The sequence below is a fragment of the Pipistrellus kuhlii genome, unplaced genomic scaffold (assembly GCF_014108245.1).
Source record: "Pipistrellus kuhlii isolate mPipKuh1 unplaced genomic scaffold, mPipKuh1.p scaffold_m20_p_15, whole genome shotgun sequence".
NCBI classification, from domain to species: Eukaryota; Metazoa; Chordata; class Mammalia; order Chiroptera; family Vespertilionidae; genus Pipistrellus; species Pipistrellus kuhlii.
The window spans coordinates 18497537-18520679 of record NW_023425460.1 but is presented as its reverse complement, the minus strand read 5'-3'; the positions used below and the strand labels follow the sequence as shown (position 1 = coordinate 18520679).

The 23143-nt window shown below is 37.3% G+C and overlaps 2 protein-coding genes and 1 pseudogene across 2 annotated transcripts in view; 1 reads left to right on the top strand and 2 right to left on the bottom strand.

Moving 5' to 3' along the window:
* LOC123652375 overlaps window positions 1–15000 on the bottom strand; it is a 69199-nt gene extending 54199 nt beyond the window's left edge. Inside the window, exon 1 of the mRNA XM_045581858.1 lies at window positions 14350–15000. Within this exon, the coding sequence (XP_045437814.1) occupies window positions 14350–15000 (651 nt within the window). The remainder of the gene's footprint in view (window positions 1–14349) is intronic.
* Window positions 14954–23143, top strand: part of PHYHIPL (phytanoyl-CoA 2-hydroxylase interacting protein like) — a 31380-nt gene continuing 23190 nt past the window's right edge. The window contains exon 1 of the mRNA XM_036438422.2: window positions 14954–15082. Coding sequence (XP_036294315.1) covers window positions 14977–15082 — 106 coding nt within the window. The 5' untranslated portion in view covers window positions 14954–14976. The remainder of the gene's footprint in view (window positions 15083–23143) is intronic.
* LOC123652376 lies at window positions 21240–22388 on the bottom strand (annotated as a pseudogene).

The window sequence follows — 23143 nt, the reverse complement described above, 5'->3', positions numbered from 1 at the left end:
GTTTAAACAGACCCCTTAAATTTATGCTAATGGACCACAAGTTGAAATTTCCTCCTGAGAGTAGTGATTTGATAGGTCTGTTTTCTGGAGATTGAATGGACTTCTACAAACACTGCCTTAATCTGGCTTGGCCACTTTGCTCCCCTCTCAAATAATCTGTGCTAAAAAATAAATAATTATTATAACTAATTTTACCAGAATATCAACCTCATTTTTCCTTAATAAGCAAATAGCTATGTTACATGATACTTACCATTTAATGAATATCTATTATGTACCAGGTACTTTATTTCATTTATCAAATTCTAGTATAGATAGTTATTATACTAGAGGCCTGATGCACGAAATTCATGCAAATTAGGCCTTTCTTCCCCTGGCTACCAGCACTAGCTTCCCTTTGGCAGCCGGGACCCAGGCTTCCCTCCAGCCCTGGCTTTGTCTAGGACATCCAAAGGACATCCAATCTAATTAGTATATTACCCTTTTATTATATATTTTTATTGATTTCAGGGAGGAAGGGAGAGGGAAACAGAAACATCAATAATGAGAGAGAATCATTAATGGCTGCCTCCTACACTCTCCCCACTGGGGACTGAGCCCACAACCCAGGCATGTGCCCTTGACTAGAACTGAATCCAGTGCCCTTCAGTCCACAGGCCAACACTCTACTGAGCCCAGGCAGCTAGGGCTGCACACATTTTAAAAATGTATTCATTTCACATTTCTATGTGACTCTGCTTGGGCTGAGCTTGCTCATGAATTTGTACTTAGCAGTAAATCAAGTAATCCTGACTGGGCTCACTCACATATCTTGACTGTTAAATGATTTCGGATAGTATTTGTTGCAATGCCAAAAACAATTAAGCTCTGCCAGCTTGAAAATGCTCTGAAGGCAATGGTAGAAATCCAACAAAATAGGGAAAATATGAAAGTCTTTTTCAAGCTTTTACTTGTGCCATGTCTACTAACAACCCACTATCAAAGAAAGTCACTTGACGGGACCCAGATTCTTAGTGATAGAACACTACTAGTATAAGGTTGCATGGCAAAGGGTGTCAATATATGAGAAGTGAAATATTGGGGCCATAATACAACCAATCTCCTGCAGGCTTTATCAGTGTGGCTCAGTGAACAAGTAATAGCACTATTCACTTAGTTGTACGTGAGAACTGATTACTAAACTTTCAGGAATTTTTGTGAGCCAGTTGTCAAACCATGGCTAGCTTCAAACAAGTCCATAGTGAGAGTATTTCTATTACAAAAACTAGTCAAAACTGCAAAATCAGGGCTATCTATTTCATTTATCAGCACACTGGTATATGTATCTCAGAAGTTTTAATCTAATGTTTCTGCTACATACAGAAACTATCAAATGACTATGTCAAGTTACTTTTCTATTATGCATCAAAGAAACAGTAAAGACATTATGATTAGGTTATTTTGTTTTCCTTATTTACCTTTGATGTCTGCAAAGAGCCTAAAATTAATCATCATTTCTTGAAAAGGTACGTAAGAACATTAATTAGAATCAAAGAAATTACTTATGAGTCTAATATTCCAATTTTCTATTTTTAAGGGTATTTTAATTCTCATTCGTTTTGTGTTTTCTGCTATAGATAACCCCAGGGGCAGCATCAGGTTACAGAATCTATGAATTTTTGTCTATAGACAGTTGAAGCTCTAATTTATGTTGACCTAGAATCATAGATCATATATGGAGTTCCTTCTATCACTGAAAGGATTTGAGCATAGCTGTGTCTTTTTTCATAAAAATAAAATAAAATTTCATTCTATTTCAAATATTAACAAGTGTTTCACAAACTGTGATTGATGAAACGGGGGATGCAGGAAATGTGAATCTTTCTAACCTTTTAGTCATTTTCCAAGTCTCCAATATCTCATCACCATCACCATTAAAAAAGAACAGGAAAAAAATAAAATAATTGCTTTGTTTCAAGAAATTATATAATACTGGAAATTGTTGAAAATGACCTGTATTTGTGTTTTTCCTTCCTCAGAAAAGGTAAAGAAAAAGTAAAAAAGGGCAAGGAAAGTGTGAAGTGATTCCTCCTTTTGTGAAAATTGTAACTATAGTAGTAAATTTGAAATTGTGTCCAGTATTACTTTCTCATTAAGAAATGAAAGCATTGAATTTGAGCACATACACATATTTTCTCTCTCTCTCTCTCTCTCTCTCTCTCTCTCTCTCTCTCTCTCTCTCTCTCTCTCCATATAGTATATAATTTCTCTTTTTTGTTATTATAAAATGTAAAATGCTTAAGCTAAAGTGTTTTAGTTAAAATACAAGCTCCAAGCTCCGTGACTTTGAGAGAGTATTTAACTTCTCTGTGTTTATTTTCTCCATCTACAAAATGTGGATAAAAATAGTTTACATCTCGTAGGGTTGTTATATGTATTAAAAGAATTAATATATGTAAGGTACATAGAATTGCCTACAAATTATTTTAAAATGTTGCCTACCATTATTCCATGAATCCCAAAGCATTTTCATCCAAGTAAGTTTTTAATAACTAATCAGTTAACTCAGAAAGTATAACAGTATTAGTTGTAATTATTTCAGATATTGCTTTCTTTCTCAAGGACTTGTTTGCTACATTCATATAGTTTAGGAATGTGCAGACACAGTCTGAGGAGGGCATCAGCAGCACAGGCTCACGATAAAGAAAAGGACCTCCCACTTCAGCTTTAAAGGCCAAGTATATTGACATATATGGGAGTTTATATAATAAATACCTTATAAAATCATGTGACATCTGTATCACTTATAACTCCATAATCTCTGAGATTATCCTTGTCTCAGATATCTCTTAAAAAGGAAAAAAAAAAACTTGTATGTTTTAGAAATATTTACCTGTATTTTTATCTTTTATAACTCTAACTTCACATTTCACACTGGAGTGAAGGTTAAAGTGAGAATTGTTATCTCTTGATGGTATATGGCTAACAAAAGCCCAGAACACATACGCAAAAAGAGAAGAATATATGATCCTAATATTGAAATATGAATTACTATAAAATATGACTTTATAATTTTATAATGTACTAAGCTGAGAATCAAAAATGGTTTTATATTCTGCAAGTAAGTATGGAGCTTAATTATACAAAAAAGACCATTGGAAATCTCATGTGTACAAAGACATGCATCTGTCAACAAAGACACAGAGGTAAAAGTTGAAAAGTTATTTCTATAAATGACTTTATTATGCAGTACTTATAGGACAACAAAATAGGTATAGACTAGTAATGATATTTATAAATTTGGGTAATTATGTGCTGTTATATTAGGTAGCATCAATAAAATAAGTCCAGTTTGTTTTTCTAGGCTTTATCTGAATATATATGTGTGTGTATATATATAGTTATATATAGTTATATAGTTATATAGTTATATATGTTTATATCTTGGTACAGAATATCATTTATTCTTATGTTTATATTTTAATTATAAGAAATATAGCTCATATTTATAGATTAAATAGCCTCAGATAATTTCAATATAATAGTCATAAAATATATTGTAAGAAAACAATACTGAATAATTTAACTTAAAAACTAAAACTTATGATATGATAGCTCCTCATTCAAAATCAACCAGAGTTAAGTCAATATTTAGAAGCTTAGGTTTTCAAATAGCACTGAGAGACCAACCTGAGTGATCTTTACAGACAAAATCAGAAAACAAAGAATACTTTAAATATTAGCCTTTATAATAGTAGGGTGATGTTTTATAGTATACACAAGTACTTCCAGCATATTAAATGAAATTAAAGTTGTCTATAGCATCGATCTTATTATTCATCATTGTTAAATGGCCTCTGCACACAAAGCACTCACCCGCTCTGCTCATTAAAAGGATCCAATCTAAAAGAACATATCAGGTATTATAACACTGGGCCATTTAATCAAACAACCTTTTTTTCCCCTGAAATATCTATCAAAAAAAGGGAGGGAAATGCTTTTAGGGGTAAGGTAAATGCTTTTGTGGATCCCTCCACAGGTTAAAATAGTCACTCAGCAGCACTTTGAGCACAATGTAGGGCCTACAAAAGCAATCAATCGAATAGCACTTTAGTCTACTGTATTTAACAGCACTCAGAACAAGTGTTATTTTCACATGGATTTCCCTGAGCTGAAATGAATTTATCCCTTCTTTGTGCTTACACAGCACATGATTTCTTCTCTCCTACAACATTTGCCACATGTTGCCTTATTCTAAGCTCTACTTTTTGTGTAAAAAGGTAAAGTAACAATCTTTCAAATATCTTTATAAAATAATTTTTTTTTTATTTTCCCCTCCTCTACATACCCTTCTTCTAAATCAGTAATTTTCAATTGTTATGCTGCAAGAATTTTTAAAACATGCAATACCTGATTATTTAGCTGGGGCACTGACCTCATTTCCCTTACATTATCCAAAAATAAAATAAAATTTAAAAAAGACAATACAACAATAGTCATTCAGTGTGAATATATCAAAATTATACCTATTTCTTTTGTCAAATTGGCTGAAAATACAATTTTGGTGTGCTGCATAATTTTAGTAATTAATTTATGTGTGCCATGAGATGAAAAAGGTTGAAAGTTACTGTTCTCAATTAATATGTAAAGCACACGCTTGCCACACAAAATGCTAGGCAGAAAATAAATTGATATCACTGTTTAAAAAACCAATAACGTTAAAAAGGAAAGAAGAGTGAACTAGGATAAAGGCACAATGTCATATTTTATATATATCTTAGTCTGTACACTGGCATGCTAGAAAACTATCAATGTTTCTTTCTTTCTGACCAAAACAATGTTGGTAGTATATACTTTGCCATAAAAAATAAATTACTTGTGTGAATTTGAGGTCTACTCAATGGCAGTAGACTGCTATCTTCTCATGGGTAAATTTAATCACAGATTAAAGTCTTATACTTCTCTGCTCCTAGTACGACATGGGAAGTAGTAAACATCTTTAAGTTGCATTAATGAAACCAATGGAATTTACATTTGTTGAAAAACCTCCCCTTAAAGAAGTCAGGCCACTACTATGAAAAGAGAAGAGAAGAGAAGAGAAGAGAAGAGAAGAGAAGAGAAGAGAAGAGAAGAGAAGAGAAGAGAAGAGAAGAGAAAAGGTTTTAACTGACCTAGCTTTAGCTGTTTGTTTTGTTGTTGTTGTTGTTGTTGTTTTAGTCTGGAGAGTTGAGGAACAGAGAACAGACAGTTCTAGTTAAGAGGTCATGGATGAAATTTAAAAGCTTTAAAATGTTTTATAATTCAGCTGATTAAACAATTTTATAAGTTTACTCTTTAAATCATTTATAAGTTAACCTATATAATAAGAGCCTAAAATGCAAATCCACAACGACCAGTCACTATGACGTGCACTGACCACCAGGGGCTGATGCTCATTGCAGGAGCTGCTCCCAGCCCACAGGCCCCAGGCCAGCCAAAGTGGGTGTCAGTGGGAGCCCCGTGATCACCCCACCAGTCGCCTCCCACAGATCAGCCCTGGGATCACCTGCCAGGCCTAGGGACCCTACCCATGCGCGAATTCCGTGCACCAAGCCCCTAGTTTATTATAATAAAAGGCTAATATGCAAATTGCCCCCTCAACTGGGAATTCAACCAGGAATTTGACCAGGGGATGTGGCTGGATGGTCAACCGCCCATGGCCTCTTCCCCTGGCCAGCCCTGCCTGATCATGATTGGGTTGGGCCAGCCGGACCTCATCCAGGCACAAGTTCATGCACCAGGCCTCTAATTATCTCAATAAAGGCCCTGGAACCTTAGGAGTGAAACAAAAAAGATAAGAGCTTTGAAAAAGAAATTAATATATCCAAATTAAGTCTGCATGTGAAGTGACAGGAAAAAAAATCAATCATAGGTTTTGACCCATGAGTATTTTGCTGCTCATCCATAGGAAGGTGAGACCATTAAGTATCATGTGTTCCATTTACTACTACAGATTTGCATCCTATTATGAAGATATGGGACACAGTCATTAAGAGCTTGCTTTAAGAAACTCTAGCATGGTTTCAATAAGACACTCAAAAAAAGTACTTTAAAAGTATTAAGCAAATTAGATGCTTGGTTTGTTCACATGACACCAGACAAATTACTTAGACTGGCTACATATTAATATATTTCCTGAAGTAAAGAGTTGTTTGGGATCACATATAAAGACATCCTTAAGAGAAATAAGAAATAGAGAAACTAATGACAGCCTATAATGGTCCCATTGCTATCATGCTACAAAAAAAGAAAAAGATCCAGAGAGAATGATTGATTCATGGGTGTAAGAATGTGACATAATGTAAAACAGAAAACAGGCAATGAAATGTAGTGTGTGGCAAGAATGAAATTAAATGTGCCTTAGTCTATCTTGGAAAACTAAATTTTGCCAGGAGATGGCTTAGAATTTAATTGGTTCCTTGGAATAGTAGCAACTTGTCTGTAAGCTTATAGTATATATAGTGACTCTGTAAACTTAATCTATCTTTGGCTGTTTGATTAAGGGCCATTTACTCCTCAGTTTTGTGATACATTAAATAAATTACTCTTAGATGAGGGGCATTCTTATGGAGGAAAAAAGTAAAAGTAAATACAGTACCACATAAGAGATTAAAAAAGTAATCTCCCTTATCATCATAGCAGCAGCAACTAAATCCTTATAAGACTGTCAGGCTTGCTGTGAGAATATCTGATATAAGACTTCTTTATTGCAACTGTCAACACCTTCCACACCATGGAAGATTAGCCCAGCGTCTGTCCCACAAAATGTGTGAATGTACAGATATTTTGTTGTTATATGACACATATTATAAACAGAAAATATTATCACCAAGATTCATGACATATCCTGATTTAAAGGTCTCAAGAACCATAGCGTAATTACATAAAATGTAACTACACTGCAGTAATTATTTCATTTTTTATATATTATGCATAATTAGCTTTAATATAATCTATGAATTATAAAAATAAGACCTGCAGTCATGTTATTCAGCTTAGAAATACAAAACTTTAAGAAGGTTGTCATGAGAAATAATAAAAGAAAGTTACTATAAAGGAACTTTACAAATATGAATAGGCATACATTGTCAAAAATTATCAAAGAACATTATTTAATGTGAATTAACTGGCAATTTATGTAAAAGTACTTATTTGTAGATAAACAGTTTAAATGAGTTGCTTTAGTGTAATCAGATCTCACCATTATATTGTGTTTAGTTATGGGCATTATATTCTAAAAAAGAAAGTATGCAATTTTAGAGCATATTCAGAGGAAAATAATATGCTCTATCCTATAAGGTAAGCTATAGTATTTGAGAAGATTTATACTGGAGAAAAGATAAATCAGAAGAGACAATGTTTGATAAATTAGAAGAGACAATGTTTGAATCACATATATGGCTGTCTTATTTTTTATTTTATAAAAAATAAGAATTTTTTTCTGTGTCTCCAAGATAAGGGAATATAATAAATAAATAAAGATAAGTGGGGAAACATTGACAATGGGAGGAAGTTTTTTATTTTATAGTAGAGGCCCGATGCACAAAGATTCCTGCAAGAATGGGCTTTCCTTCCCTTGGCTACTGGTACCACCTTCACTCTGGCCAGAGCTGCCTTTTTGCTCCAGCCCAGAGCTGCCTTTCTACTTTCCCACACTGCACAGAAGCCCAGAGTAGCTGGGGTGGCGCAGAACGCCTGCGTCCCACCCCACTCTGGCCACTGGGCACCTGTGTATGCAAATTAACCGGCCATATTTGTTGGCCAGTTAATTTACATACTCACTCCTGATTGGCTGGTGGATGACATAAAGGTACAGTCAATTAACATGGTTACTCTTTTATTAGGTAGATGATGTTGACTCTGGAGTTCTCTGTGAATAGAATAGGCTATATTTCCTGAAGTAAAGAGTTGTTTGGGATCACATATAAAGACATCCTTAAGAGAAATAAGAGAGAAATAGAGAAATTGACTAATGACACCTTATAATTGACCCATTGTTATCATGCTACAAAAAAAGAAAGAAAAAGATCTAGAGAGAATGATTAATTCATGGATGTAAGAATGTGACATAATAGAAAACAGAAAGCAGGCAATGGAATGGGTGTGGCAAGAATGAAATTAAATATGCTAGATATATTCATATACAACTTAATTACTTTTCAAACATAGGAAAGGCAGTGATTAAAAAAAAAAAAAATCCTGAACATAAACTGTGCACTTTTGGATGAGGACAATGGGGGCTGGGGAAAGGGTAGAGGGTGGGGTGGGAACCTGGTGGAGGGGAGCAATTGCGGGGGGAGGGGGGGAAGAGAAAGAGGAACATTTGTAATAATTTGTACAATAAAGATTTAGTTTTAAAAAAAAAAAGTTAAAAAAACACACATATCTTCCAATTGTTAAAGCACTTAACACTCATATAAATACTTGAGGCCTGGTGCACAAATTCATGCAACATAAGGGTCCCTTGGCCCTGCAGGATCGGGCTGAAACTGTCTTTCCAACATTCCCTGAGGGTCCCCCAGATTGCAAGAGGGCACAGGCCAGGCTGAGGGACCCCACTGGTACACAATTGGGGCCAGGGAGAGACACTGAAAGTTGGCCAGCCAAGGAGGGACTGCAGAAGTGCTCCAGGGCATGTCCAGCCCATCTCGCTCAGTCCTGATCAGCTGGACCCCAGCAGCAAAACCTACTGATCAGAACATATGCCCCCTGGTGGTTAGTGCCCATCATAACGACCGGTTGACCGGTCAACTGTCTGCCCCCTGCTGGTCAGTGCACATCTTAGTGAGCAGTTGAGCCACTTTAGCATATCATTAGCATATTATGCTTTGATTGACTGAATAGCCAAATGGACACTTAGCATATTAGGCTTTTATTATATAGGATTATATAATGAACATGAACACATATTAGAATATTCTAAAATATGTATCCTAATGATGGGGACATTATTATGAAGAGAAGAAGGCAATGGTTATCTATCTCCATGGCATTCACTATTGCCACTTTCTAGTTGAATCCCCTCCGATGAATAGCTACTGTGATAATTTTTATGATCCCATATCCTCTGGATAAAATTAGTTAACCAGAAGCAGTTCAATTTCTCTGCATTCTAGGGTAACAGCAATAACAGGGTAGAGAGAGATGCTATCATGGACAATGCCTCTCTTTTATCATCACAGAAAACTTAGTGGCCACTCAATAATGCACACTGATTTCATCCATACCTACATATCTATATACACACATACATACATATAAATATACTAGAGGCCTGATGCATGAAATTCATGCTCTGGGGGGTGTCCCTCAGGCCAGCCTGCACCCTCTCCAATCTGGGACCTCTTGGGGGAAGTGTGACTGCCTGTGAGATTGGGCCTAAACCGGCAGTCCCACATCCCCTGTCACAATCTGGGACTGCCTGCCAGCCTGCCTGATCACCCCCTAACCACTCTCCTACCAGCTTGATTGATACCTAACTGCTCCCCTGTTGGTCCAATTGCCCCCAACTGCCCGACCCTAGCAATCTGATGGCCCCCCACTGCCCACCCCTGCAGGCTTTGTTGCCCTTAACTGCCCTCCCCTGTTGGCCTGATCGCCACAACTACCCTCCACTGTTGGTCATCTTGTGGCAGCCAACTTTGACAACACGGGGGTGACCATCTTGTGTGAGGGCATGAAGGTCAATTTGCATAATACCTCTTTATTATATAGGATATACATACCTGCATACATACATAGCACTGAATCATCATTCAGTAGATGTTATTGACTGAATAATCTCTTTAATAAGCCTCTATCCACCCTGAAGTTTTTCTCATTAGATCTTGGAACAGGCCCCATTTGGATGCAGTCAGGAAAGTTAAATTCCAATTAAATGGAGTCTACTGTCCTAGTCTATAAATACCTTATAATAATTACTTTTCTGAGCTACAATACTCTCCTAAACTCCTGTTTTCCTCCATCTCATTCAACCTATGAAACATGGGCAGATTAATAGCACTGCAAGTAACATATACCTGCCTAAAAAGCTTTAGTAGCTAACCATTAACCATAGAACAAAAATAGTAGCCATTGTAATTTATTGATTACAATGTGTTTTAAGATTTGATTTTAGTACATTATAGACTTTAAAAGTGAGGTAGAAAGATTGTATTCCTGAAAACTTCAATAATCTGGTGAGATTATTGAGAACCTAAATGTATTATTTACCAGTATAATTTCAGGGAGGGAATTAGACATTCAAGAAACATTGAAATTTTTTAATTGTTTTGAAGCTAGTTTGATTTACAGAGGAAAAGACAAATCTAAGTTACATGATACTAAGGGACTAAGAGGATACTGCTACTGCTGCCAGTTGCTATAATGAGGGAAATTAGAAAAGGCAATCAATTTTGGGAAGGGATACTAGATTAGTTAGAAATGGTTATGGGAATGTATATTGTTCATTAATTGAAATAGGGCAATGACTTTGTTTATAGTTGGGGACTTGAGATAGGGATTTGACCATAATGGGGAGAATTTAAACATTAAGAAGACGTTAAAATTCATGGGAATACATGCATTATCAGAGAAAAATGACTTTAAACAGGGAAGAACATAATGTCAGAGGTTGAACTTTAAATAATCCTTGCACTGGAGAGGGCAGCTTAGAAGCTAGAGTTGGTAAACATTAAGCACACAGGTAGGAAGAGATACAGCAGAGTTCAGTGCTATAGAAGATCAGCAGAAATAAACTTGTAATATCAAAGAGGATGCAAGTGATAAAAGGCCTTTATATTTGGTGATATGAAAAATCTCATCAAATCTAAAGATGACATTTGAAGGGTAAGAAACAAAGTGGTGAAGATAGATGACAAATTGTATGAGGATTAAAAGGAAATGGAGGTAATGAATAACTTTTATAGCACACCATAATTTATAATGGGCCCTTTACATACCTTAGAACATTAAGAAAATGAATAAAGACTGTTTGGTTCAAGTAAGGTAATTTTTAAAATTAAGGAGATTCGGCAATATTTAAAGGCGGAAAAGGAAAAGAAGACTGATGACTGATGCAGCTGGAGGGGGTAAAAATAGGAAGCTATAATTCTATTCTGCAGTACACTGAATGGAGAGAACATATGATGGAAGAAAATGTAGCAAGTTTTCCAGGACCCACTGAGCTAAAAGCAACAACAAATTAGAAATATCACCTTGTCTTCACTTTTTTCCCCAAGGAAAGAGAGGTGAGATCATCTTTTGAAATTGAGTATGGAGCAGGGGTTTTCAAAGAGACAAGTCTGCAACAGCCATTTAAATAACAAGCACGATGAATTTTGACAGCATGAACTTGTAATGGATCAAGTCATCCTAGGTCTCCACCATCTCCCATCATGTGATGATATAGAATTAGGAATGTAGGAATCAAATATTGGGGAGAAATTCATTATTGAGTATTTGCTTATGAGCATGGCAAAACTTAACTACTGAGATAAAATCAAAGCAAACATAAGCTGATGTAATTTTAAAGGGCCCTACACACTAAAGCCAGCGATTTTCAACTTTTTTCCCCTTAGACTGTCAAAAAACAAACAAACAAAAAACCCACAGACACAAAAAAAATCAGTGACAACAACCAACACAATAATATCATCTGGTGTGAATGAATCAAAATTATACTTTTTTGTCAGATCAGCAAAAATATATAATATCTATATTGGTGTGCTGCAGAACTTTGGTAATCAGACTAGGTTAGGAACCATGTGTGCTTCCACAAGTTCTCATAATACCCATCTATGAAGTAAAAAGGTTGAGAAATCACTGCACTAAACTATGAAAATATTCTAAATATAGGAGTTCTTTTAAGTTAGCTATATAGGTACTAAAATATTTCCAGAAATTTCTGGTGTAAAATTGACCAGATAGGCTTTCTTAGTGGCATTCCTAGTGTCCCATAATAACAATACCCTAACTTTTGAGGCGCTTTACAGTTCATACAACATTTTCATATGTATTATCTCATTTGGCATTCACAAGTCTCTTGACGCTGTCTCGATTTGAAGTCTAACAACTTGCTAAACAATCCTGTATTAAATGTTGGAAGTCAAATATTAACTCATTCTTATGTGATCTAAATCCTCAGCAAAAAGGTGCTTTGGATTAAATAGGTCTTCTGCCCAGAAAGTCACATTAATGTTTCCCAAAACATTACCTCCTGCTCCCATTACAAAAATATTCTGGCCTAAGGACCTAATCATGTGAGCTTGCCATTTAAAGACTTTCAATAATTTCCCATTCTCTTAAAATAAAACCCTTTTCATGACTAACCAGACTAACCAGACTAGATTAGGACCCATTTGTGTGCTTCTACAAGCTCTCATAATACCCATCTATGTTTTGTGGTTGTTAGTCCTCACCCATCAAAGGATATTTTTTCTATTGATTTTTTTAGAGAATGTGAAAGGTCGAAACCGGTTTGGCTGTGGATAGAGCGTCGGCCTGGCCTGCGGAGTGAAAGGTCCCAGGTTCGATTCCAGTCAAGGGCACATACCTTGGTTGCGGGCACATTCCCAGTAGGGGTGGAGGGGGGTGCAAGAGCAGCTGGTGATGTATCTCTCTCATCAACGTTTCTAACTCTCTTTCCCTTTCAATTGCTCTCAGTGTAAAATCAATAAAACATATTTTAAAATTTTATTTATTTTATTTTATTTTTTATTATTGATTTTGTACAGAGAGGAAGGGAGAGAGATAGATAGTTAGAAACATCGATGAGAGAGAGTCATCGATCAGTTGCCTCTTGCACACCCCCTACTGGGGATATGCCCGCAACCAAGGTACATGCCCTTGACAGGAATCGAACCCGGGTCCCTTCAGTCCCCAAGCCGACGCTCTATCCATTGAGCTAAACTGGTCCCGGCCATATTTTAAAAATTTTTTTTAAAAAAAAAGGTAGGGAAGAAAGGGGAAGAGAGAGAGAAACATGAGTGTGAGAGAGACACATCGATTGGTTGCTGTCCGCACCTGCCGCAGGGGATCAAACCTGCAACCCAGGTACGTGCCCTTGTCCAGAAATCGAACCCGAGACCCTTCGGTGCCTGGGTCCACACTCTAACCACTGAGGAACACCAGCCAGGGTTCATAACACCCATCTTACTCTTGTTTGTTTCAATGTCTGCCTTTTGTGATAGACTTGAACTCAAAATTTCCAATATCTAATATATCTTTTGTGGACATAGCAGGTGATGAATAAATATCTGTTTGTGTTGCAGTTTAATTATAAGCAGGAATGAATAGTTTTCGGCTCTAAGTCAATCAACTGATAACCTAGCTCTCTCTGAGATTTGTAAAATTGATACTAGTATTCTGGAAGATGAACCCGCTGTGATTGGGTTGGCAGTATCGATGTCAAGTCCTCCAGAGCCAGGCATTATAGAACACAAGGAGCTCACCAGTAAGTGCCATCTTGTCAGATTGCTTGACAAGAACCGTTCATCCTCTCCTGGTGGACACCCCCACCTTATAAAACTACAAAAAGGAGATCCATCTTCACTCACACCTAAGTTCATAACGAGGACACTTCTCTTTAAGAAACCAATTATCTTCCACGGGTTTGTTTGTTTTTAACAACTTGCAGTTGTGGCAAGTTTTCTCTCGGGCTGATTGCCTGAGCTGGTTCTTCTGTTTTATGAGACTTCCATTAACTATATTTAGTTATGTTATGACTAAACGGATGTGGCTAGAAAAGATGGCATATAGCAATCTATATGTAAATTGTTACTTTACGGGTTAGACATTTTTGAAATTGGAAAATCAATTAAAAAAAAAAGGAACCTTAATGTCAAACACAAATACACACCACAGAGGAGAGGGAGGTCACAATTTTGTTTTTGTTTTTGTTTTTTTGATCCTGAGATAGCAACACAACTAAAAACTACCCCAAAGAAGCAAAAAACGGTAACAGAGGTCAGCATGCTGGGAACTGCAACTATGTAACTTTTAAAGCATTTGTAACCTTCACTAAGTGCATTGCACACTCTCAACTGTTACTGACAACAATGGGCAGCCCCGAAGAAGCACATTTCCTAAAATTTCAGAGAAGGGAGGGAGGCAGGGAGGAGAACTGGCTCTGTCCCTAAACCGTGCCCACTCCTCAAATAACCCACTCTTTCCCCGAACTGGCGAAGCTGTCCAGAAGGAGCAGCTGGACAAGCAAGATTTGGGCATCGAGCAGCCCGAGACCTTGAGCCTGCGAAGGCAGTAGCCCGCTGGTTCCAAAGCGCCCAATACAAAGGGTCTAGCTAGACTCGCCTTATTTTTTTTTCCCCAACCCTTGACAACCAACCTGCCCACCCTCACCTCCCCGTGCAGAAACGCCAGCCGCAGTGCCAACCTGGGCTCCCAGGGACACTGCCGGGTGGGGAAAGGACGCCAGGTCGCCCTCGCCGGGAGCCAGCGCCAGGTGAGCGCGCACGCGGCACCCCGGCCGCCCGCCGTTCCCGCGCGCTCCGCCGTCCGACGCCTCGCTCGCGGGGTTACGGGGCCCGCGGCGCGAGGGCAGCCGGGGGCGCGTGCGCGCGCGCGCGCGCGGGGAGGGCGGGCGCCTCGCGCCGGCAGGTGGGCGCGTCCTCCTCTCGCGAGCGTGCGCGCGCCGCGCCGCGCCTCCTCCCGCACGTTCCGGGCGCTCCGCGTCCCCTCCCTCCCCGCCAGGAGCGCGCGCGCCTCCCGCCCTCGCGCCAGGTCCCTCTCGGTCTCTCCCGGAGGCGCACCCTCCCCGCGGAGCTCCTGCCACAGCCGCTGTCTAGCCTCCGTGTCTTCCAGCCTCGATCCCCGCGCCTGGACCACCGCGGTCCTCGCCTCCTTCCTTCCTCCGCCCACCCCCCCGAACCCTTCCCTTTCCCGCCCTTCGCTCCCACCCGGTCCGCGGGGAGAGAGCCTGGCTGCGAGGCAGGCGGACTCGAGGAGAAGGGGGTTCGGAAAATGGAGGTGCCGCGCCTGGATCATGCCCTCAACAGCCCCACCAGCCCCTGTGAGGAGGTGATCAAAAACCTCAGCCTGGAGGCCATCCAGCTGTGCGACCGGGACGGTAAGAGCGGCCGCCGGGACCGTGGAGAGAGGAGCCGAGCCCTCGCGCGCGCCCGTGCTCCGCGGCCGGTCGGGTTCCGCGGACCCTGCCCACTCGGGCGGGCGGGCGGCAAGGTCTTTTGTTGTCCCCTCTGTACACATACATGCAGGTGGCGGGGAAGGGGGTTCCCCTCAGCCCTGCCGCCCTCCCCTCGGACCCCCACCCAGAAACAATAGCACAGGGGCTGGCGCGTTTGGCACCGGGAAGGCGGCGGCGGCCCCTCGCTGTCCTCGCCCAACGGCCCCGGCGAGGAGCTGCCCGGCCGGCGCGCCGCTCCCGCCCGTCCGCAGCACCCGCCCGGGTCGAACCAACCGCGACTCGGATCTTTGCCGCAGTCCCGGTTTTCCTGGGTCTCCTGGCACCCAAAGGGAGATGCCCTCTAGAGTCTCCAGCAACCCCCGCCCCCGCCCCCCCACCTCACACTAGTTGGCATTTTCTGCCCAGGAACTTAGATCAGTTCCTTTTAAAAACCCTCCCATCTTCGGCCATCATCCCCCCGTCTCGCGCCCTCCTCCCAACCCCCATCCCCAATACACACAATTTAGAATTATTTTTATCCTCTCTAAATGGGATTGGGACCACGGGGTTTTTGGGGTGGAGGTGAGGGGGGTAGGGTTGTTGTTTGTTTTCAGTGAAAGAGCAGAAAAAGAATGAGTTTCAGCACCAAGGACAGCCACAAGCTTAGTGGTTTGGGGCTGTCGTTCAGAAACTCTGAAAAATCTGTCAAGGAATCTCATTAACCAGTGTCACCCCAAATATTTAATATAAAAAATAAAAAGTTCAGACAGGAAAAACAAAATCTGTAAAGGAAGTGGACTCGCATATGTGCTGGGATTCAGAATCTGTGCCTTGATATTATATGGTGCATTCCATTGTTAAAGTTGACAGTCTCCTAAAGAAGGAAATGGATTGAAGGCAGGCAGGTCTGAGCGTTCTTCAAGATAAGCTGGTGCCATGTACAATGCGGGTATGTTCTAGGGCTTCTGCATTAGTTGGAGTAGTTGAAGAGTCGGTGCTATTTCAGGAATGTGGAATAAAACTTCATTTGTAAAGAAGTTATCTGATTAGTAACCATTGGCCAGATATTTGTGAAAAAGGAAAAAACAATTGTGTTTAAAAAAAAAACAAAAAAACCCCACACAACTTATATTGTCAAGATGACCCTGAACACTTTTGGCTGTAAATTAAATTAATGTTTAACTCTACATAACGTTTAACTGGTGATTTAAAAAAAAAAACCAACGTTTTTAGCTAAGGTTATGTAGAGATACTGTACTGATGTGCTCACAATAAGGTTGTAAAATTTATCAGTGTGTAATCCAAATAGAGGGCATAGGTCTTGTTTCCCAAAGTCATTTACGTGGTAATAACTTGGTTAGGTGTTGCTATACAGTGCAGTTTAGATCAATTGAACATTGAATTTGTTTATTAATAAATTTAGGACACAGAATAATTGTTCTTGGAAGCCAAAGTCACTTTAAATAATTTCTGAAATAGGTGTAGTATGGACAAGTAAATACTCTTGCAAATGCTGCTTATAGTATCATTTATCCTTTAGACTATTTTGGTCACCCTAATAATAGGTGCACATACTTATGGCATCTAAAAGTCATTATTTTGGTATTTTGTATATAAGCTTGCATTATTAGAGTGTAAGGCTATTTTTAGTATACCACATAGAAGTCATGTGGGTTTTATTTATGATTTTGTGAAATGACTTTTTGTAATGTTACCATTGTAAATATTTTACTTCATTTTCATTTACTTCAATGATATACCAAAAGCTCATTACTGTAGTAATTGGAAATACGCAATTCATAGTTGCTCCTCAGAACCCAGTAATCTTAATACTTAAAATTGTCTTTATCATTGTTTTAGAGATATTAGGGAAAATAATGTTTCTTGTACTTTTTTATGAACTTAACAATGTTAATAGTGTAGAGTGTAAAAATAATGCTACATATATTGTGGTCTCTTTTACAATAGAATTGTAGCTATTATATTTTGGTGGTATTTTTTAGTGTGTCCGCTCACGATATTGATTCTGAAAAATGAGTAAGTTATGTAACATTTAATTTTGAGGTGGGCTGCTGGCATTAGGCAATATCTATGAAAATTACTACCTATTTATAGACTTTTAATTGATTAAATATAAATTAAATAGGATTTCATTTTATAAAATAGCTTATACCAATAAATCTACCTAACTCCTCTATTAAAAGATGTGTAAAATTTGGAAGTAGGTTACTCAGAGATGTTGTTTAAATGCTTGCTTTTTTGTTTTGTGACTATACATGTCAATTCCAAAACATGTTAAGTTGACTTCATAAGAATAATTTAAAAGAGATACTATTGTTGTTTTATAGAACAATTTAAAGTTGTTGCATTAAATTTGTCAACTAGACCTTATTTTTCATAATTTTATACTGAGAATTTTTCAGCTAGATTGATGCTATTTGCTCCCTTCACTCCCAACTTTTCACTTCTCAGGTCTCATTCATCATTTTATTTTTATATCTATATAACATAGAAAGATTATGTGGCAGAAGATTTATGTGCTTAAGTACATAGTAAGTGCTGTGTAATAATTTTATGATCATAGAAACACATTTGTCTTATTTGCTCTTTACTTTTCTCACTATTTTACTCTATTATTCTTATAATAGGAAAAATGGGAGCAACATTATTTCTTTGGAAGTGGAATAAAACAGGAGAACATATTATTCTTAAATATACATTTCCTTTTACCCTCTCCACTTGTAGATGTTTTAATTTTATGATGTTTTGTATATTACATCAACTAAGAGCTATAGTTGCTGGTAAATGTACTTATGTTTCCTTGGCTCTTTTATATTTTTTGTCTGTCACTTGCCTGTTTTCTTATAAATTAACATGTACATTTTTAGTTACAATTCACAATATTTCTTTTTATTTCTTAGTTTCTCAAAGTATTTAACAGTCTGAAATAGTCATATAATTTTTTAATGAAGTTAGAGGGTTCTTATACATCCACATATTATCTCATTGTGCTTTTATCCTAAGCATGTGATCTTTGGTTCCTAGTTCATGCCTGGATGTTACTTGTAGTTCAAAATGATGATTCCTGATAGACTTCTATTGGGAAAGCTAGATAGATGTGCTGGAGATATAGTAGTTTGCATAATTATTCCAAGTAGAAGAGTATTTCTGTTCCTCCTTTCTGTTGTGCTGAAGTTTCCTCAAATTGCATATGTAATGTACTTTAATTGTGTCTTTCAAAAACTGAAGGTGGAAAAAAAGCATTAACTTCTCATATGCACGCATCAATAATATGAGAAACCACCTCCAGTTTGTTTCTTCATATAGATACTTCAGAGTCTAATTTACAGATGATAAGATAAAACAGCCCACTACTCACACATAGAATCTACATTACTTGTACTTTTCATTGTTTTTATCGTGCATATGTATATAGCTTTCTTTTCTTGCTGAAAGGAATGATTTATCCATATGTTGCTTTATATGCATCCTAGCTCCCTGCACTCTTGTGTGACTGATGTGTCACAAGTATAATAGTAAGGGGGAAAATACAAAATTAACTTGTATAGCATTTAAATCCATCCCCAAGGTTTCCTAGCTTTAACAATATTATTTCCATGATCTAGGCATTTTATGACTCTCTTGATATGGTTTATGGAGTTTATGATGCTAGTAGTAGTCAGCAGGGGAACATGCTTTAAAGAAATTGTGCATACAGACACTCACAGATTTCCCTGTCTTTGTCTCTAACAATAGTTTTGTGGAGGCAAAGAAAGGTTTCCTCCTTTTTACATAGTTTAAAAAAAAAAGATAAATTTATTTAAATTTGTACATTATCCTATCTATTAAGTTATAAATCTTCTGGGACTTCCTTCTTTATGTTTATTGACATGTGAATTAAACAAATTTTAACTTTGGAAACATAAGATAACATGGAAATGCTTAGTAGAAGTATAGTTTACCTCTGCTGTATTAGGTAATCCTTAGGGACATTTTCTGAAGCAGACATCTAAGAGGTGTTCCCATAACTGTTACCTTTAATAGTACAGGTCTGTGAGGTCTCACTGGCATGCATATAGCATAGTGATAACCCCATCTTAGAATCAGAAAGACCTCTATAGAATATTGATTCTATATACAATAGATATGTTTGTTATCTCAAGCAAATTACTTAACCTTTGTTTAGCCTCAAACTTTCTCATTTTAAATGGTATAATAATGTTGATCCTGCCGAGATCAGTTTGGCTCAGTGGTAGAGCATCGGTCTGCGGACTGAAAGGTCCCAGGTTCGATTCCGGTTAAGGGCATGTACATTGGTTGCGGGCACATCCCCGGTAGGGGTTGTGCAGAAGGCAGCTGGTCGATGTTCCTCTCTCATTGACATTTCTAGCTCTCTATCTCTCTCCCTTCCTCTCTGTAAAAAAAGTCAATAAAATATATTTAAAAAATAATAATGTTGATCCTGTAGGATTGTTAAAATAAATGAATTATTACATATCTTTTCTCACAAGTTTTGACACAAAATAAAGATTATTATAAATGGAATATAATTATCTGCATACATTCTCAAGGTGGACTGCTTTTTATTTTCACTTTTTGCCAATGTTTTGATCTCTGTTTTTTTTTTTTATTTCAGTTGTGTTTTATTTACTTGGTAAATCCTTCTTATGTCAATTTAACTTCATGAGTAATAAACGGAAATTGTAAATCTGAATTTTAAAAGGACAGTTACAGTAATCTATCCTTTGCTTACATTTTCCTATCCCATCAGACATATCCTTGTCAGCCTTAATCTTGCAAGCTCTTTTCAACTTCTGCTCCACATGTACTGTTTGCTGCATTTCATGTGCCTTGTGACTTTGATACCTGCTTTGGGTAGGCATTTGCACCGTTCTCTGTTATCGATTTAACAAGTTTTTTTTCCTTATGATTTTTTTCTAAAGATAGCTCTGTACTACCATATGTGATCTCTGTATTCATTTCTTTGACCCAGATATGACTGTAGAGATACTGTAAATTATTATTAGTGATTGAAACAAAACAAAAAGAAAATAAAACAAAAAGAAACAAACTTGAAAAAAACTCTAAAACCATCAGATTATGTTAACTAATAGGGTTTCTGATTCATTCCCAGTGAAGAACAGGAAGTTTTTAGAGTAAAAGTCACATCAAAGGATATATGACCAGACTCCCTCCAGTGGTAGAGTGACTGATGTGTCATGAGTGGTAACACTGGCAACTTCCTTTGTTGCATAAGTAAGCCAGTCAGAAATTCTCTCCATAGAACACTATCTAGAAAACTTCCAAGTCGCTTGGTTTTTGCTGCTGATATTTCTCCCTCTTTTCGGCCCAATTTTGATTTTTCCTCTAACTTACGTGAGTATAGTTTTCTGATTACTTTTGTATTTTATCCTGGGCTTTAGCAAAACAGCAGCTCCATAATCCTAGTTTCTGGTTTTCCTTCTCTGCCCTTAGTAGATGCATAATTTAAGTTTTGCCTTGTAGTATTTGCTTCTTTCTTGGGTTTGTTTTCTGTTTCTGTTAAATTTCTCTATATGAATCTTTTTATTGTTTATAAATTATTTAAATTCAGTTTTTACTACTCTAAACCATAACCCTCATTCTGTAACTGATTAAAATATTTTATTATTACTAGGCATTAGTTAAATTGTCCTATTATCAGGCTACATTTTATTCTCTCTCATCAATGTTTCTAGCTCTCTATCTCTCTCCCTTCCTCTCTAAAAAATCAATAAAATATATATTTTTTAAAAATCTCATTAAAAAGCTGATGATAAATGCAAACGACGAAAATTTTTGAGCATCTACTGTGTGGTAGTGTGATAGTTTTTTTAATAATTGTACATTTGTATTATAAATAATGATGCAGAACAGGATTAACAAGTTAAAGTCCTTGGGCCAAATCTGAAAACCTGTTGCCAGTTTTTGTAAGTAAAATCTCATTGGAACACAGCCATACCCATTTGTTTACATGTTGTCTATGGCTGTTTTCTTGCTACAACAGCAGAGTTGAGTAGCTGTGATAACCCACAAACCTCAAAAAAAAAAAAAAGCAAATAATAATTAGTGGGTTTTTTTATATTCTTGACTATTTTTAATTATCTTAAGCCTTATGATGGCATAATTTACAATTTTGTGTTGATCTATTCTCTACTTTAATTCTAGTGAACTGGCAAAAGCACCATTACCAATCACACACATATATAGTCAATGAATAGCTATTCAAGACAATCCTGAATTATAACTTACTGTTAGTATGACTTGAAGAATTCACAGAGTTTGCTACTATATCTTGTCATGCTGAATTTTCAAAGCACATGACCTTAAAGATCATCTATAAAATGTAGAAATGTTAAGTACTCTTTATTTGATATCATACAGAAACCACACTAAAATGCCTTTCATTCAGTAAAAGGCAATAGTTTAGATACAGGGAATTTTATTAAATTGGCATAGTTGGGACCAAAAAAGATAAAATGGTCACTGCCAGCTTATCTGCAATCCTTCCTTTTAACAGGATAATAAACACGACTTTAAACACAAGCAAGTCTTGCTGGTCTAAGAGACAGTGAAGGGATTTCCTCAGAATTCAAACATATTAATACAACCAATCATATAAACCTAAATGTAAGCCAGTTTCCTACAGGTTTTGAGATGGCACTCACCACCTCTGTGAAAAGTTGAACACTAGGAATCAAGTTCAACCATATTCATTTAACCACAAGCCAATCTTATTTAAATCAGGACTGCCCAAAAGAAGTGCTCTATTAGCCATTCATGATCTGAATTCTGGTGTATGAGATCAATTTAAATATGGTACACATAAAAAAAAGTCATGAGACATTTGTAATATAATAAATAAGGCAGTGGCCAACTATTACTCATTATTAGTAGCTTTTTTGAGATAAGCTATCAAGTCTGCCAGTTCTGTACTCTTTTTAATGCCAGCGAAGATCATTTGGTTCCAGGGATGTACTTCTTGGGATTCTCCAAATACTCCATCAGAGTAGCCTCACCCCAGGTGATACCTTTGTTCTTGTTGGCATCTGTGTAAGAAAATCCAGGGGCCTGACCTGTCTTTTGCCCAAAGAGACGATGGAGGTTTGGCCCAGTCTTGTGTTTGCCTCCCTTTTCCACAGTATGGCACTGGGCACACTTCTGAACAAAAATCTTCTTGCCCTTCTCAACATCACCCATTTAGTCCACGGGCGACACGGAGGCAATCCACTCGCAAGCCGGACGTCCCACTCTCTTATTATTTGCTTCTTTACAGAAAAAGTTTGCCAGCTCGTAATGTCTAGGATTAAGAAAATAAACTAATCTCTCTTGATAAGAATAAACATATTGAAAGAAGGGTTTCTGAAGAAAAAAAAAGTACAATTATTTTGCTTTTTCGTGTTACTAGGGTTTTGATATTATGCAGATTGGGCAGAGAGCTGAAGAAAGCTGAAAAGCTTTACCAGGCAATAGGATAACTCTATGTGGAGTCAATTAAAGATGGGTAGCCATCTGTGCCACTGTGTCTGATAGCCAGTAAGAAAAACAAGTCCCAATTACAACTCGAAATTGTCTTCAGATGAATAACTTTAAAAGTAAATATTAGCTATGCATTAGTATTTTCAGGTATAATTACAATTCTAGTAATAGCCATGCTTTAAAGTTAAAAAATAATGATGTGAACTTCCAGAAATATGGATAGTTTTGATGCATATTACAGAAATTTATATTTTTTTCCTTCTAAACCAAATACTCATTGAAAGAGTCAATCAAGATCTTATCTTTCTATCCTTTATCTCCATTATAATACTTCTCAATCTATGTTTTTTATTTCTAATCATTTACTGATTACTAATAAAAATATAATTAAAATGAATTATTAGAGAAATGAAATTTAAAAGATCCAAAAAGATTCAATTGATATAAAAGTTCCTATTAAATTCCTAAGAAAGTCTCTAAATGCTTCATCATAACTTTTATATTTAT